Raw genomic sequence first — 15,592 nt, forward strand, 5'->3', positions numbered from 1 at the left:
ATTGTTTACGCGGAGATTTCGGAAGTTTTACCTTTCACTAAATCGCAATGGAACAGACGATTTCGATATATCTGAGGGAGGGAGGACCCTCTTAACGTCCAGTGTATGACTGACAGACAACAACAGTTTGACCAAAAAATGTCAAAATTGAAAATGCTGTGGAAACAAAGACACCTACATCTTGGATGCATTTGAGGTAAGCTAAAACATATCAAAAATTCATTTCAAAGTGAACTATACCTTTAATGCCTGTGTTTCTGAAACATTCAGAAGGAAATAGGCTACCACAATGGAGACCACAGCTGTGCGTGATGCTTGGTTGAAAATGAAACTTGTGGATGACTGCTACGATATGTACAAACATGGTTAGCCCAGAGCTACAAACCGGACACATCTTTGACACGTGAAAGCGTCTCGTTATACATAACAGGCTTATTGGCTTTTAAATGCATCACTTACAACGTTTTGTGTACGCAGAATAACTTCATCTACTAAAATAACCAGTAAACTAGAATTGTTCATTTTGTGTTGAAGAGGCTGGACATAGTGACATAGGCTTCATCTTTGCATTCTCGTTGAGGGGCCGTTTCACCCTGATGGCCACTGTTTTCTCTTCCTTTTGACAAATCTGATTCATCTAACAATCTTATTTTCAGGTGGGACTGCTCTCTTAGAAGCGGTTCATCATTCATGTCCATTTCACTCGATGTACTCAAGGAACTGGTTAGGCTGTAGCAGCATTCATCCAGACCGTCCTCAATCTCCAGAGCAGATGGTTTTTCATCAACGTAATCCACACGGTGTATGAAGACATCGCTGAATATCTCAGGACTGAAAGTGAAAGCAAGACCCTGAAAATGCAAAAAACATTCTGCATGAGGACATTGTGGGACATTCTTGTTGTTTAATCTTGCAGAATGTCAAGAGAAGCAATAATACACAGGACAAAGTGAATTACCTCTCTTGCCCTGTGCATTTGTGCAAGAGTTGCCTTCGGGTGCGGGATGTTTGGTGTGATGTAGTCTTTTATACTGGGTGAGAATTTTAGCCTTTAATACTTTGGTACAGTTAAAAAAATACATTTCTAAAATAAAAACACTCACTGCGTTCTCCACAACAAGGCCCCCAAACTGATGATGAGCACCAGAGAGACAGAGAAGCCGATGGTGATTTGAAGTGATGATAGTGAAGTGACGTTTAGAAGGTCAGTACTGTTTGCTTCAATAAATGTAGAACACGTGTCATCATTTACATCATCAAAATGAATTAGACAGGATGAATAATGATTAAAATGTGTTTTTCCATATTTTCTCAATCCCAAAGCTATTTGATTCTTCGCCTACCCAATAATGTGCGTAAAAAGCCCAACAAGGGTTCTTGCTCCTTCAGATTAAGTCCTCCTTGGTGTTTAGTATACAGCATTCATTCATCACCCTATTGGCCTAGTTCACATAACCTCTCATATAACTGACATTTAATCAATGGTCCACTCACTTTTTATAGTGAAATTGGCAGTCGAACTCCATTCACTCCAGTCGCCACCAAAATAGCCGATAGGTTTTGCTCTGACACGTGTATAGTAAACACCATCTCCACCAAATCTGTCCCTGTGGATATTTAAGCTCCTATATTCAGTAGTATGCCTGATGGGCTGTAAATAAAGAAAGGGTGTTTATTTGTTAAATGAACTCGAAATGATTCCATCTTAATTTTTAAGAAAGGTCCAGTTTAACAAACAAATTGTTGGGAAAAACACCTTGTTTGCTAGTTTGTCCCCCCAGATTTCCACTTGAAATTCAGGATTGATAACATAATCATGGCTGTGTTCAAACCCAATGGAAACGTCCTTTGTGTCTTCCGTGTAAGTGGCCAGCGTTATTCTGGGAGCTGAGATTTTGACTGCAAGGACAAAGGCGGATTAGATAGATAGGTAGATAGGTAGATAGGTAGATAGATAGATAGATAGATAGATAGATAGATAGATAGATAGATAGATAGATAGATAGATAGATAGATAGATAGATAGATAGATAGATAGATAGATAGATAGATAGATAGATAGATAGATGGATAGATAGATAGATAAACAGACTTGCCAATTTTGTTCAGGTTGATGTCTTTTTCAATAACCCATTCTCTTGTGTGTACTTTGAGCTTGTAATTATTAAGTATGATCAAATTCTCAAAAGTAAAGTCTTGTGGTCCTGGAGTAGTATTTGTACAAGTTGTTATTTCCATTATTTTGCTAAACAGAAAAGAAAAAGAAAAAAAAGTCCAGTTCAACATCATAGTTTAGACCAAACATTACATTAAAACAAGGTACAAAAGCGTTTTTTAAATATTCAGTTTCTGACATATATTCCACACCCATTTATAGTAAAGTGTCTAATGAAATACCAGAGTGTTGCAAATTTGACCTCCTCATTGGGTTCATCATTTAGCGAACAGGTGAGGTTACTCTGTTTTAAGGTCAAAGTGGATGTGCAGGTCACTTCTTTCTCAGACCAGTCTAAAATGTATCGAGAGGAGAAAAACATAAACCAACGTTTTTATAATCACCCTTGTTAGTGTGCTTCAATGAAAACTACCTTAAAAAAACTTTTCACATATAAATTTTCCCCCAAAGACATAAAAAAACCGCAACACAATCTAGCTACATTTACACACATAAAGCTGGAGTACTTGGCGGTGATTTGACTGAAGACTAAACTGCTTGTAATAATAGCTCCCATTCAGAACCAGCGTTGGGTGTAATGCATTACTACATTTAACTGATTTTTTTTTTATAAAATGTAATAATTAGTAGGAAGTAACTTTCCCCAAAATGATCAATAAAAAAGTGAAAGTAATAATAATCTCTGAATTTTCAGTTCGTACATTCTCAGTTTCTATATACAATCTCAAATCACTTACCATCATCTCCACTCTCAGACAGAATTAAAGGACAGAAAACAACAAACAGCATCCGTAAAACACCCGTCATCTCTCATCCAGCAGTGCAGACATAGATCACACAAGCGACGCGTATTCATTACTCACACATTTACTGACAAGTGACAGCTCACAGCTCGTCTCTCAGTGGTACTTTCAGATGAGAGAGGAAGAGAGAGAGACAGAGTCGTAGAGAGACAGAGAGTGAGAGAGTGAGAGAGAGAGAGAACAGGATATCTCTCACATGTGACTGAAAGAGACATGTAGAGAGCATTACATGTGTTGGAAGTGGAACTGCTCTGAAAATAATAATTAGAAAATGTCACAGTCCAATGTTTCAAGTAACTTAAATATCAAAAGACATTAAAATTGAAATTTGAAAATTGTGTCAACTGGCCCTCTAGCGGTAAATAACACCATGCATTTTTTTTGGTTGTGGCTCGGCTCTGCATGACTGTGTGGATGAATATGGTTATCCTACAACTCAGATAACTTATAAGATATATAACCTGTTTCGATGGAAATGATATTAAGCCGCCACTAATTCCATAATATAGTAAAATTACCCTTCACAATAATGCCATGATGAACTCTGTTAAAGGGATATACTCCACCCAAAAATTTAATTATGTCATCATTTACTCACCCTCAAGTTGTTGCAAACCTGTATGAGTTTCTTTCTTCTGCTGAACACAGAGCAAGATGTTTTGAAGACAGATTGGAACTTTGGCACCATTGACTTTCATAGTATTTTTTTTTTTTTCAATGAAGTCAATGGTGCCAAACAACTGTTTTGCTCCAATCGTTCTTCAAAATATCTTCATTTGTGTTCAACAGAAGAAAGAAACTCATACAGGTTTGAAACAACTTGAGGGTGAGTAAATGATGACAGAATTTAAATTTTTGGGTGGAGTATCCCTTTAAGAGAGCCACTCCCACACCATACAAGTAGCTGGAGCAACTTTTCCCTATTTATGAATATGACAAGACATGCACGGGCAAGTGAGGCATGTACGTAATTTTCCACCATCCCATAAACTCTTATCATAGGCTTACCATAGTAAATCAGGGTAAAATAAAAACACATTTTGGAAGAAAGATTGATGATGTATTGACTCATTGTTAAAGTCTTTCGATGTTTATATGTGGTGTTTTTAATATGCATTAGGACAAACCATGTGCAAATTCATAAGGCAACAGCATTGCTGAGTATTTTCTCCTTAAAACTGCAGTGAAAAAAAACAAACTTTTTTTGTTATTTCAATGCAAATTTACAAACACAACATGAGATCATCAAGGAGTGGATCTCTAAGCTGGTGAGTGAGTGGAGGCGGGGCCAATTGGCATATTCATGGCTTCCGCGTATTCTATGAGGCAAGGGTGTAGTTACGGTGCGTTCATATGTTATGGTAATTATGGTAAATACCAAAAGCCAACGTGGAAAATGCACATGAACACCCTCTCATGTGGTATTTTCCATTGGGCAGCTCGTAGAATATTTTGATGCACGAGTTGCCGAGATGAGATAACCTTTGACCTTTTCGAGTCGTGAATGGTAAAAATATGTACTACTACTAGTCATGATCTAGAAAATATACAATTATTCACCGTTTGAGTTTTGATTAATAATTTTCTTGATGTAGCTGATGACTTAAGCAATCTAAAATAGTTTTAGTTAAATAACAGGTCTGGATCTCCATCTTTTTACCACATTACGACAACAAAACCACTTGAACGCAACACACTGGTAAATACCAGTTCACAAATGTTAAATATCATATTTTCCATAGCACTTGAACGCACCATTTACATTCAAGGTATTTTAAGGCATGAAGAGTTTTTTTCAAGGAAAGAAACGTTTACATGTGTCATTTTTGTGATCAATAATGAGTTTTAAAGGATACATTGACTACCATTGTAATACGTCACAGCTGGTATGTAGACGTTAAGTTTTGCATCGTGCAGAAGAATAGTCAGCACTTTATTTAGGTCAGACAATGGCAGACCAGAGCAGGTTGTGGTTTTGACTGTAACAAAACTACGTTGCAAACATTTTTGTAGTTGGAATGAATCTGATGCCTGAAAAATGGAGATCTAGTAAATATTTGTTTAATTCCTTGTTACAAAATGACACGCAACAAAACACTGTAATATTTATTTATCCAACTAGCAGATATCAGGGATTACATTTTATATAGTTTAAAGAATGAAAAAGTCTAAAAATTGTTTTTTTTAATAATAATAATAATATAATAATTATTATTATTTTAAACATTTGAAGTAACTTTACGAAAATATCAAGATAAAAAAATATAAAACGTATATAAATATTATAGATATATCAACAAAGACTGTTTTGCCAAATTATCAGGCTTTGCTTACATATTATTTGCAAGAAGTGCAGCTAGATATTAAATGAAAAAGTCCTCTCAGCATGTACCTTAAATCTGAAAAACAAAAACAAGTGGTAACCTATTACAACCCACTTCCTGTCGCCTCAAGCAAATGAGTTCATGTAAAAATGAGGCCAGCACATCATCAGTCTGACGCTGAGCTGCTACCTGTCCTGTAAACAAAGTGAACAAGTCACAGACAAGACTGGATTAATGTCTAATAAATCAAACCGACTTTCAATATTAAAGGTCATGTAAATGAATCATGCCATTAAACTACTGTAGATACTGCACTCTAAAACATGCTGGGTTGTTTTAACCCAATTTTGGGTAAAATATGGAAAAACTTTGGGTTAAAAATGTTGTTTAAAATGTTAACCCAATTACTGGTTTGTCAATATTTGATCCAAACCAGCATTTTTACTGTGTGCATTTTAGAAACATTATGACAATTTAAAAGCTGCTGACATTTGCATGACCCAATGAATGATTCTGATGACATGAATTAAAAGTCTTGAGGATACACAACAATATTTCATCCTTTTTGTAAAAAATAATCGTGATTTTAACGGTAAAAATGCTACAGAGCAAAACCTTTAATTGGTTAACAGAAAGTTTCCGTACTATATAGCTACGGTAAATAACTGTGATAGATCTTAATGTAGTTTTACTGTAAAATACCGTTATTTACAGTTCCGGAAATTGAAAAAGAACAACTCATTGTATAATTTATAGTGAAAAAACGTTAATTGACATTCCCATAATTTCCTGTGTGACACTTCACATTTTATTTATTTTTATTGAAATAACTGTTTCCTCATAGTTTTTTTAATCAGTTATGTATTAGGGTTTTGTTACATTTAATGTTGTTAAATTAATGTGTATTACATTTTTTTTTTATTGCCATGTGTGTTACCATGGTGGTGTTTAATGTTTGAGTGAATGACAGTGTGGAGCTTTTTATGACGAGCTGTGATTGATCATGTGACTCATCACAGCTGTGATGATTGTTGGTTGTCAGTGTATTACAATGGTGCGAAACAAATATCAATACTACAATAGATTGGTAAACTAACATCATAACTGATGTAATGCGGTTTATTACTGTAAATTCGAAGTAAAGTAGGTAAAACGAATAACGTTGCTACCGTACCGTTTGACGGTAAAGTTCTAGCAACCACAGCTGCCGTTTTTTTTACCGTAAAAATTACGGTTTTATTTTTTTACAGTGGAGTGTTGTCTATACGTGTTACTGTTGTGGAGAGATTGTGGTTACTCATCTGTATATCTACATATTCCCTGTATCTACAGAGTACAATGATTCATTTTGTTGTGATACATTAAGAATTTCCAAGTAAAAGAAAAAAAAAAATCCAAGGACTTGTGCAAATCTGTGCTACAATCGCAGGACTGCATGAGCAATACTAGAACTTCACAGTATGCCTCTACACGTGTTACTTTCTATCTGGTAAACACTGGCAAAAAGCAGTGAAAGGTCTTTACAACTGATCATTGCTGATAATTTGGTTTTTGACCCGTCGAGTAACCACATAAATGGATGTGGTGTGGCAACCTTGATAATCCTAAAAGAAATCAGCATGCTGTCTAAAATCTGGCAGAAAACTTGTGCTTTCTTGGGTTATCAACATGGTAATCTGATCTGCTCGTCTTAACATACATGTAGGTCATTTGTCACCAGTTTACTTCAGTGCAAACACTGAAAGATATAATATAAAGGACACTTATTGTCACTTTTGGTTAAATTTACGTAAAAACATTCTAATTTAACTATAGGTGTTTGAAACCAACTTACAACAACAACAAAAACAACATTTGTTTAACTGAACTTTTGAACTTAACGTTACTGACATTTAGTCATTAGGAAACTATCAGAATTTAGATAGATGGCAAGAAGTTGTGCGAAGACAGAAAAGTCCCATGTTGTGAAGAGATTTTGAGGCACACAGAGTAGGATTGTACAGCATCAGTGGGAGGAGGGTTTCAGGGTTGCTAGCGTTAAGTACTCTCGAATGCGTCCGTGGGCGACTGTGGTTAACGCGCCGTAGCTCAGCGATAATCATGTGAGTACAAGAAAACAAGGTGGGGAAAGGGGGGAAAGCATGCGCGTTTTAGCTCAGTCATTTGTGTTTTTCGCAGAAACAATGCAACATCTTTTCCATCGGTCGGTGCCAATAACTAGAGTAGTTGTTTAGTCACCACGTGGTTGGAGGGCATCATTGGAGCAGCATAACGTGGTGCGCAGGGATGCGACGAGCACTTTGAGTTGCATTGTGAGAGCCCCTTCCCCCTCCCCTCTGAAACCACACTCTATCGCTGTAGGCCCCTATCGCACAAAAACATCTCACAACAACAGCCTCGGTGGTTTCTCTGCATACAGTTGTTGTCTGTATTCTACGTTCAAGGCTTATTTACCGTAGGGTGCTATTTTTTAATGTCTCTATACTCGTCTCTCCCTCCTCTTTTGGGTTGAGGTTGGGATATTTAAGCTTCAACACACTGTGACGCGCGCACGCAAGCTTTCTGTAAGAGAAAGTCACTTTATGGATACAGTTTTTACTGACTACAGCAGATCTTTGCATAAAATGTGATGTGCTGAACAACTGCATGTTTTTTTTTTTGCAAGATGTTTTATCCACCAAATTTGTTTGTTTTTTTTTGAAAAATGTAAAGTTGTTTCCATGCGAAATACTATCAGGAGCTTGCATTGTTAAAATGTGATGACTTCCTGTGAAAACATTACCACAAACAGATTGAGCATCAAATGATCAAGCTGTCGTGTCTTGCCATCCTACAACCGTTACCACAAGGCTCATATGTCTGGGAAAAAGCGCACAGCCACATTCACAAGACCCCATCGAGGAAGTTAAAAGCAGTGAGAGAGACTGAAAAGGAGATAAACAGATCAAAAGATTAAAAGGATGGCTCTTAAAGGGTTAGTTCACCCAAAAATGAAAATTCTGTCAGTATTTGCTCACCCTCATGTTGTTCCAACCCCGTAAGATATTTTTGATGAAATCTGAGAGCTGGATCACTCCTGCATACTAGTCCATAGGCTTCTTGAGGGATTGAAGCTGGCCTTGAAAAGTTATTAAAGACATCGTTAAAATAGTCCAAGTGACTACAGTGGCTCAATCTTAAGTTTATCAAACGACGAGAAAACTTTTTGTGCGCAAAAAACAAAAGTAACGACTTTATTTCAACTATTTAAATAGTTTTTAAATATGACATCTTCAAGCTAGGCCAATTTACTTCGAGTGAATAGTGAAAACAAGCTAATGCACATTGGCGTGCAATCATTTGCATCAGCTGCGCAACGTCGTTAGCGCAGGTAAATAACAAGCGCCATAGTCTATGACAAGCGCTGCCAACAGGATTGGGCTCGAGTGGAACCCTCCACCGTGTCCCGAGCCTGGTTGATTGGCATCTCGGGGTGGTGCATGCTGGTTCTCAGCAACCCACTCCAGTGCCTTTCTTCCCGGAGGTGCATGAGCTCACAGGGACGTGGACAGCACCTTTCACTGGCAGAAACCGTTCCGGTGGCTCCTCCTTCCTCACCACCCTTGATGGCAGGGCAGCTAAGGGATACACATATCCCCCGGTGGAGCGGTCCGCTGCTATGCAGCTGTGCCCTAACTTCACCGTGTCTTCCTTCCCGGGCCTGTAGGTTTTCGTCAGACCTATTCGACGAGGCTTACAAGGCATACGGCCGGGGAAGCTGCCTCTGCCATGCACGCTATGGCATTGCTGTAGGTCCATCAGGCCAAGGCACAAGGCATCCGTCCCCGAGATTGGTTTACAGCGATCGACCTGAAGGACGCATACTTTCATGTCTCGATTCTTCCTCGACACAAGCCGTTCCTGCGCTTTGTGTTTGAGGGTTGAGCATATCATTTCTCACACAAACTGCTCGAGTCATTAAATCATGTTTAATTTGGACTTCTCTTTGAGGTAGTGACCATAGACCTGCATTATATGACTGACAGACAAGAACGGTTTGACCCAAAAATATCAAAATTGAAACTACTGTGGAAACAAAGACACCTACATCTTGGATGCCCTTGAGGTAAGCTAAACCATACCAAAAAATTAATTTCAAAGTGAACTATTCCTTTAAGTGTTAAAAAACTATTCAGAAATCACTTAGCCTACCTTGCTGCACCTTTACTTTTCATGCCGATTAACGTTTTTACTAGATTTTTTGTATTTTGCCTAATCAAAAAATATATAGTCTGTAACAAGTAGAATAAGGTACTGCGCCTTTAAAATAGTATGTACTCTGTGACTTCCGCTCTCAGTGTGGTCAGCCGACATGTGAAGCGCGAGCTGTGAGCGCATGTATGCGTGTAAGCCGTTTCTACTGCTTTTATTTCTTTTTTGGTAACGCAGTTGTTGTTAGCGGTGTGAGTTGCGAGATGCCCATAGGAGCGTGAGACGACGTTGATAATAAACCACGGTGGAATATCAGCTACGTCTTGAGTCTTTGCTTAACGTTACACCTGTCTACAACCGTTTAGGTGAGCTATCCGGTTCATTCTAAGTAAAAGCGTTACAAGTCCCAAACGAGCAACCCACAGTAGTGCCGTTTAATTCATGACAAAATAAGATGATTAAGTGATTCACTCACATAAACAGTCACCCGCAGAAAGATTATTGTCACTGAAAAATCCCCAACACTATGCATAGACGTGATGACTAATGAGTCTGTCTGGAACGCACAAATAGTGGAATGGACTAGTTGCACCACAACGGAAATAGAATTGTCTGTGGTAGGCTGGAACACTTCCGGTCACTTCCTCCGTCAACTCGCGTAGTGTAAAAGAAAAACACGAGTCTTTTCTGTATTAAAACAGGTGTTGTACCGAATTCCGACTCGCGTAAGAGTTCCGTGCAAAAAGAACAAAAAGAAATTGTACTTATTAATGGGGTGTCACAAAAAAAAAAAGATATTATATGCAAAATATGTACATAATTTCGAACTTAAAAGTATCAGGAGTTTAAATGAACAGGAATTATGATAAAGACGTAATTTTGCATAGCTCTATTTTGATTCGACTTCTGCTACAGATAAGTTACAAGTAAGTTACACTCGGTAGAGGGCAGTAAAAAAAACAGACAACTTCAAAAAAGTACCATGAAAAGTAATTATGGTTAATGTTAAACTTATAGAAACAATATCCAATATATTTAAAAAAAATAATAATACAAGAATACTAATACTAAAATGTACAGTCCTTACTTTATTGGCATTGAAAGAACTCTTTAAATCCAGAAAAATGCATCCAGAAAGTGATACATAATGCATGATTATTTGACTGTTTTGTATAAATGTTGAAACCTAGAGCTAAAAGATGATCACTTTTAAACAAAGTACAGTATCCTGTACAGTACACGATGCACTATTCCTGTCAGTTGGCAAAAGAGAATGTATAAAATAGTTTTTTTCTTAACTTTTAAAGTAAACAGTGAATGGTTATTGCTATTTAACTGCACATAATCATTTAAAGAACTGTGCAAATATATCAAGTAAATTGAGATAATTGCTTTCACGAAGTAACCTGGTACTTTTGAGAATGTCTTTTCTGTACACCGAACAACCCATCCCAGTCTTTATGACGCCTCTTGAGATGTTTCATCATACTTGCACATGCCCTCAAGCACATTCTAGATCCCACCAACAAACAACAATCACAGAAATATTTAATTCAACAAAATATTAAACATCCCAGCTCAAACTCCTCTCATTCTCCTCACATTCGTTTTTTGCTCTCCATGTACTTCAACTTGTCAATGTCACTTTCATGATCAGCACCATTCCTTGATGCTGTGACATAACCGATTCAAGGCTCTGAGTCTCTGCAACTGATTCTTCAAAACATGGAGAGAAGAAAAAAGCTTTTAAAGTCCCTGTCAGTAGAGACTAATCCAGATTGGTCACTGGCAACAGCCACTGCAATGCAGAGATCTTCTGCTTCTTTCTGTAAGAGGTTGTGGGGATGAATCTTGGCAGCTGATTTTAAAAGTTCTCCTAGAAAAAAAAAATTAAACCATGGTGTTGCTTCAGTGGGAGCCTATGTTTCTGAGGTGAGACTGTGCTCCAGCACAAGCAAGGGAAATAACACATTTTTACGTTAAAAACACAAAGAAATCAGTGCATACTAATACAGATACTCGAGTGCGGAAACGCACCTCTTGCAGTAGTGTTTCATGTCAGTAGCCCAAAACCCCCTTACTTCATTTAAAGTAAACTTAATCATTATTAGTCAAATAACTAATTATTATTATTAAGAATTAGTCAAAGACAAACACATCCCAATCCAAATATAGTGTTTTAACTTTCTTCAAACAATAGTCTTGCTTGTATTAACCGGGAGCCCAGAATAAAACGGATTGAATGTTATAGAAGGAAAGTCAAAAGACAGACAGCTTATTTACACCACTCATCATCGTGACTCACTGAAACCGCATCTCAACACCAGAGTTAGTCGGTCAGGGAGACTGTAAGTGTTGTTAAATGGCGATACTGTAAATCCCACACATTTGGTTGTTAGTTTATGGGTTAACAGATCTGCGATTTCTGCCTGAGCCTCTCATTTCTGTAAGCCGCAGGACGGAGAAATTGAGATGTCAGACCCGCGTGAGGAAGTCCAGGTTGAGGGAGGCAGGGATGTGTATGGCTTCCAGAGTGAGCGCTGAAGGAGTGTAGGGGAAGAGCACAGGGAAGGTGTACTTTGTGTCCACCAGCAGTTGGTTGATTTCTATCCGATCTTGGAGGCGATTCTGCAGAAGAAAATAAGAATATTAATCAGAAATGCTCATAAAGAGGTCAATAATTATATATATATATATATATATATAATTATTATACAAGCTTTTGAACACCTGTATTCTGATGAATGATCAAATGCACTTGATTAAAAAAAAGAAAGTCTAGAGGAGGTATTAATGTAAACAGGCTGCCTTTAATTAATGTGCAGGGGAATAAAAAGTAAAATAAAATAATGAACTGTATGCTAAAATATATGATCTTTACAGATTTTGTAGCGTAAACAGAAGTACCAGATGAGATTTAAAAACAAAAAAAGAAAGAAAGAAAATTACAGTAAAGACATTTATTATGTTGCAAAAGATTTCTATTTCAGATAAATGCTGTTTTTTTAACTTTGAACTTTCAGGGTCAAAGAATCCTGAAAGAAGTACTACAGTATTGTTTTTTTTTCTCACAAAAATAATTAAATAGTAAATTGTTTTCAACATTGACAATAATAAGAAATGTTTCTTAAGCACTGCAGCATCTTGTGACACTGAAGACTGGAGTAATGGCTACTGAAAATTCAGCTTTACCATCACATCATTTTTTTTAAATGTGTGTGTGTGTGTATATATATATATATATATATATATATATATATATATATATATAATATTTTTCAGGGGGAAAAGCTCTCAAGCTATAATATTTAAAAATTGATTAAAACAGAAACTGTAAATTGTTTTTTTTTATTTTAAAATTAATAATATTTCTATAATTATTTTAAATTAAACAAATAAACCTTACAATAAATTAAACATTTAGTTTTTTTTATGTTAAACTTTTAAGAAGAAAAAAAAACTCCCTTTTTAAGACGGTAGGATATTATTTTTGGTAACTACTGAAATTCTAGTACACCCTAGGAAGTGTGTGTACATAATTGTACCTGTATGTCTCTTATGAAAGACACAGTGACTCGTTCCTCAAACTCATTGAGTGGCGTGTACAAGTTCAGAATCTTCACGATCTGAGGAGAAGTAAATGCAAGATTAAGACCATGAAAAGTCATTGAAAAAAAAAAATAAATCCAATTAATAATGTCGAATGCTAAATGAATATTTAATGTCTACCTGCTGTAAGCTTAGGGCGGTACAGAGTGAACAAATGGCCTCTGCGTCTTGGGAGGTCTTCTTCTTCACCTGCAACAGCTGGGCGGCCTGGATAACTGGTTCCATGGTGGCTATAGTTCCACCATGGTGCAGATTCTTACCTCTCACCCATTCCTCCAACTGACTAATGTTGTACCTGAAACAATACCAGGGTACGAGATGGCCGTTATACACTCATTAGACGTTCCTGAAGATATAACTATGCCATGGATTTGCCTGAAAGTATCAAATGTGTACCTGAGCTGCATGCCGGTACTCCAGGAGCAGACGTCTTTGCGCAGCAGTAGGTTATTGAGGGTCACTGCATTGATGGAGTAGAAGAGTTGGCGAACCATCTGCTGGCCGATCTCAGGGTCCAGGCCGTGGTCCGCCATGGTGGTGTAAAACTGTCCCAGCTGCCTGATCAGAGCCTGCAGCGTGTAGCCCGCCGGACCTCCACTCTCACAGTCCATACTAGAGGAGCGGTTCCTGTAGCCCATGGGCTTCACTCCGGCCAGGCTGGGGATGCTCTCGCTCTCAAGCATTGCAGACACTACCAAAACCAAACATGCAAACATGTACTCCTTATGATATATCAGTATCTGCTAATCATTTCAATTTTTAACGTGTCTATATGTACCCACCAATCATGGGTTGCATGATGTTTTCCGCCACTCTGATGAGCTGCTGATAAATCTGAATCGAAAGGTCACTCAGAACCTGCCGATACTCCGCAAGGTCAAAGTTCTTCAGGCAGTGCTCGTTCTGCTTGGGACTGTTCTGTGTCATAAATGCCTATGACAGGAAGCAACAGCAAAATCAAACCAAAGATTAGCAGACGAGGTCACCAGGGGCTTTAAAACCATTCTTTTGATGGTAGAATCTGTGATTATATATTTTTTTTAAATTTGGTAAATGGATCTAGCTCTTATTTGCAGCTGAAATCTTCATCGGACGATGCACCGTAATGAAAATTCTGGGCCGAAACCAAAAATTCTGGATGCACTTGACTTTACTTATGACTTTACTTATTTTTAAATTAGCTTTTTTTTAGGTCAGGGTTATTTTACCAGCATGGCTATATACCACAAAATGTTACAGCACAGTAGGTCTATTGAAAACAGAAACAAGTTTTGAACTACATAGAAATTTCATGGCAGCACATTATTTGAGGGAACTTTGCTTTTCCAATGAACATGAGTGGAGCGTTCGTATGGGCCATGAGCAACTAAGCGAAGCGCACGTGAATATAGCGGAATATTGAGCGGTTCGTCAAACTACGCAGTGATAACAGCTGGAGCGAGAGTGAAACCTGAGTGCTAAACAACACTGAAGGTTTTTCTCTTTCGGGCAAAAAATGAAAATGCCATTTTGTCAGATAATTTTAAGCAGCAAATATTTCGGTGCATCCCTAAAAATAAACAAATGAAACAAACATGCAAGGAAAAAAACAAATGTAAAAAGCCTGTGATATCTCACCTCGTCCCCGCTGTACTGCTTCAGACAGTGCAGGAGTCGACTGGTATTTGCCAGCCAGAAAGAGGTCATCTCAAAGTCATCGTTGTTTTTCTGGAGAATGAATAAAAACAGGGATGATAAACCACCTCTCATTATGAGCTTATACACAACCATTTAAAAGTTGGGGTAGGCAAGATGTATAAGGTTTTTGAAAAAAGCTCACCAAGCCAGCATTTTATTTGATCAGAAACAGTAAAAACAAAAATATTGTGTGCCACTTATGATCAATTTAATGCACCCTTGCCCCTGCGTTGATGTGATTGTATTCAATATACATACTTTCAGGACCCTTTTAATGGCATTGATGGTCGCAGTAAGGAGCGAATGAACTTTCTGGTCATCGTTGATGTAGTCAGCATGACGAATGCACATGAAAAGGATGTAGGCCGGGAGGCAGGGGACAGTGGCCGACACGGCATTGGGCTTCATGTCTACAAGACAAGACCTGTGTATTAATTACAACCATAGAACCTCCACATTCAAACGTGCCTGCATGCAACCACACATACCAGTAATCAAAGTCTTGACCAGCAAGGCCTCATCTTCTTTGTAGAACTCCAGCATGCCTTCAAAGTCCTTTTCTTTCCTTTGTACTGTGACCTGACGAGTCAGCTCTGGTCTGCTCCTAGTGGCCTGAGAAACTATAGAAAGAATAATAGCACATCAGGACAAGGCTCTACTAAAAGTTAAATGTTAAACATGGAGACCAAAGGTAAACATTTAACCTTCCAGCTCTTGCACTTTCTTCATATAGATTCTCAACTGCTTCTTTAACTTCTTCTCGTTCTTCTCCAACTTCTCAACAAGTTCCTTTAGATCCTGGAGAATAATCA

At 37.7% G+C, this 15,592-nt stretch overlaps 2 protein-coding genes across 4 annotated transcripts in view; both read right to left on the reverse strand.

The window, feature by feature from the left end:
- Positions 1-420: 420 nt before the first annotated feature.
- il7r (interleukin 7 receptor) lies at positions 421-3,114 on the reverse strand. Its single transcript, XM_039694044.2, has 8 exons — positions 2,914-3,114; positions 2,398-2,509; positions 2,097-2,245; positions 1,757-1,899; positions 1,495-1,651; positions 1,104-1,218; positions 959-1,031; positions 421-851 (listed from the first exon to the last, which is right to left on the reverse strand). The coding sequence occupies exons 1-8, from the start codon at positions 2,981-2,983 to the stop codon at positions 519-521; spliced, it is 1,152 nt and encodes a 383-aa protein (XP_039549978.2). The 5' UTR covers positions 2,984-3,114; the 3' UTR covers positions 421-518.
- Positions 3,115-10,562: 7,448 nt separating this feature from the next.
- The window catches only part of myo5b (myosin VB), a 48,342-nt gene continuing 43,312 nt past the window's right edge, over positions 10,563-15,592 (reverse strand). For all 3 annotated transcript variants that reach the window (XM_089124069.1, XM_039693697.2, XM_089124068.1), the window contains 9 exons: positions 15,485-15,578; positions 15,269-15,400; positions 15,039-15,190; positions 14,721-14,810; positions 13,886-14,036; positions 13,500-13,794; positions 13,224-13,398; positions 13,040-13,120; positions 10,563-12,122 (listed from right to left, as the gene is read on the reverse strand). In XM_089124069.1, coding sequence (XP_088980195.1) covers positions 11,970-12,122; positions 13,040-13,120; positions 13,224-13,398; positions 13,500-13,794; positions 13,886-14,036; positions 14,721-14,810; positions 15,039-15,190; positions 15,269-15,400; positions 15,485-15,578 — 1,323 coding nt within the window. In that variant the 3' untranslated portion in view covers positions 10,563-11,969. The remainder of the gene's footprint in view (positions 12,123-13,039; positions 13,121-13,223; positions 13,399-13,499; positions 13,795-13,885; positions 14,037-14,720; positions 14,811-15,038; positions 15,191-15,268; positions 15,401-15,484; positions 15,579-15,592) is intronic.

Source organism: Pimephales promelas, chromosome 19, assembly GCF_988280905.1.
Source record: "Pimephales promelas chromosome 19, fPimPro1.hap1.1, whole genome shotgun sequence".
Lineage (NCBI taxonomy): Eukaryota > Metazoa > Chordata > Actinopteri > Cypriniformes > Leuciscidae > Pimephales > Pimephales promelas.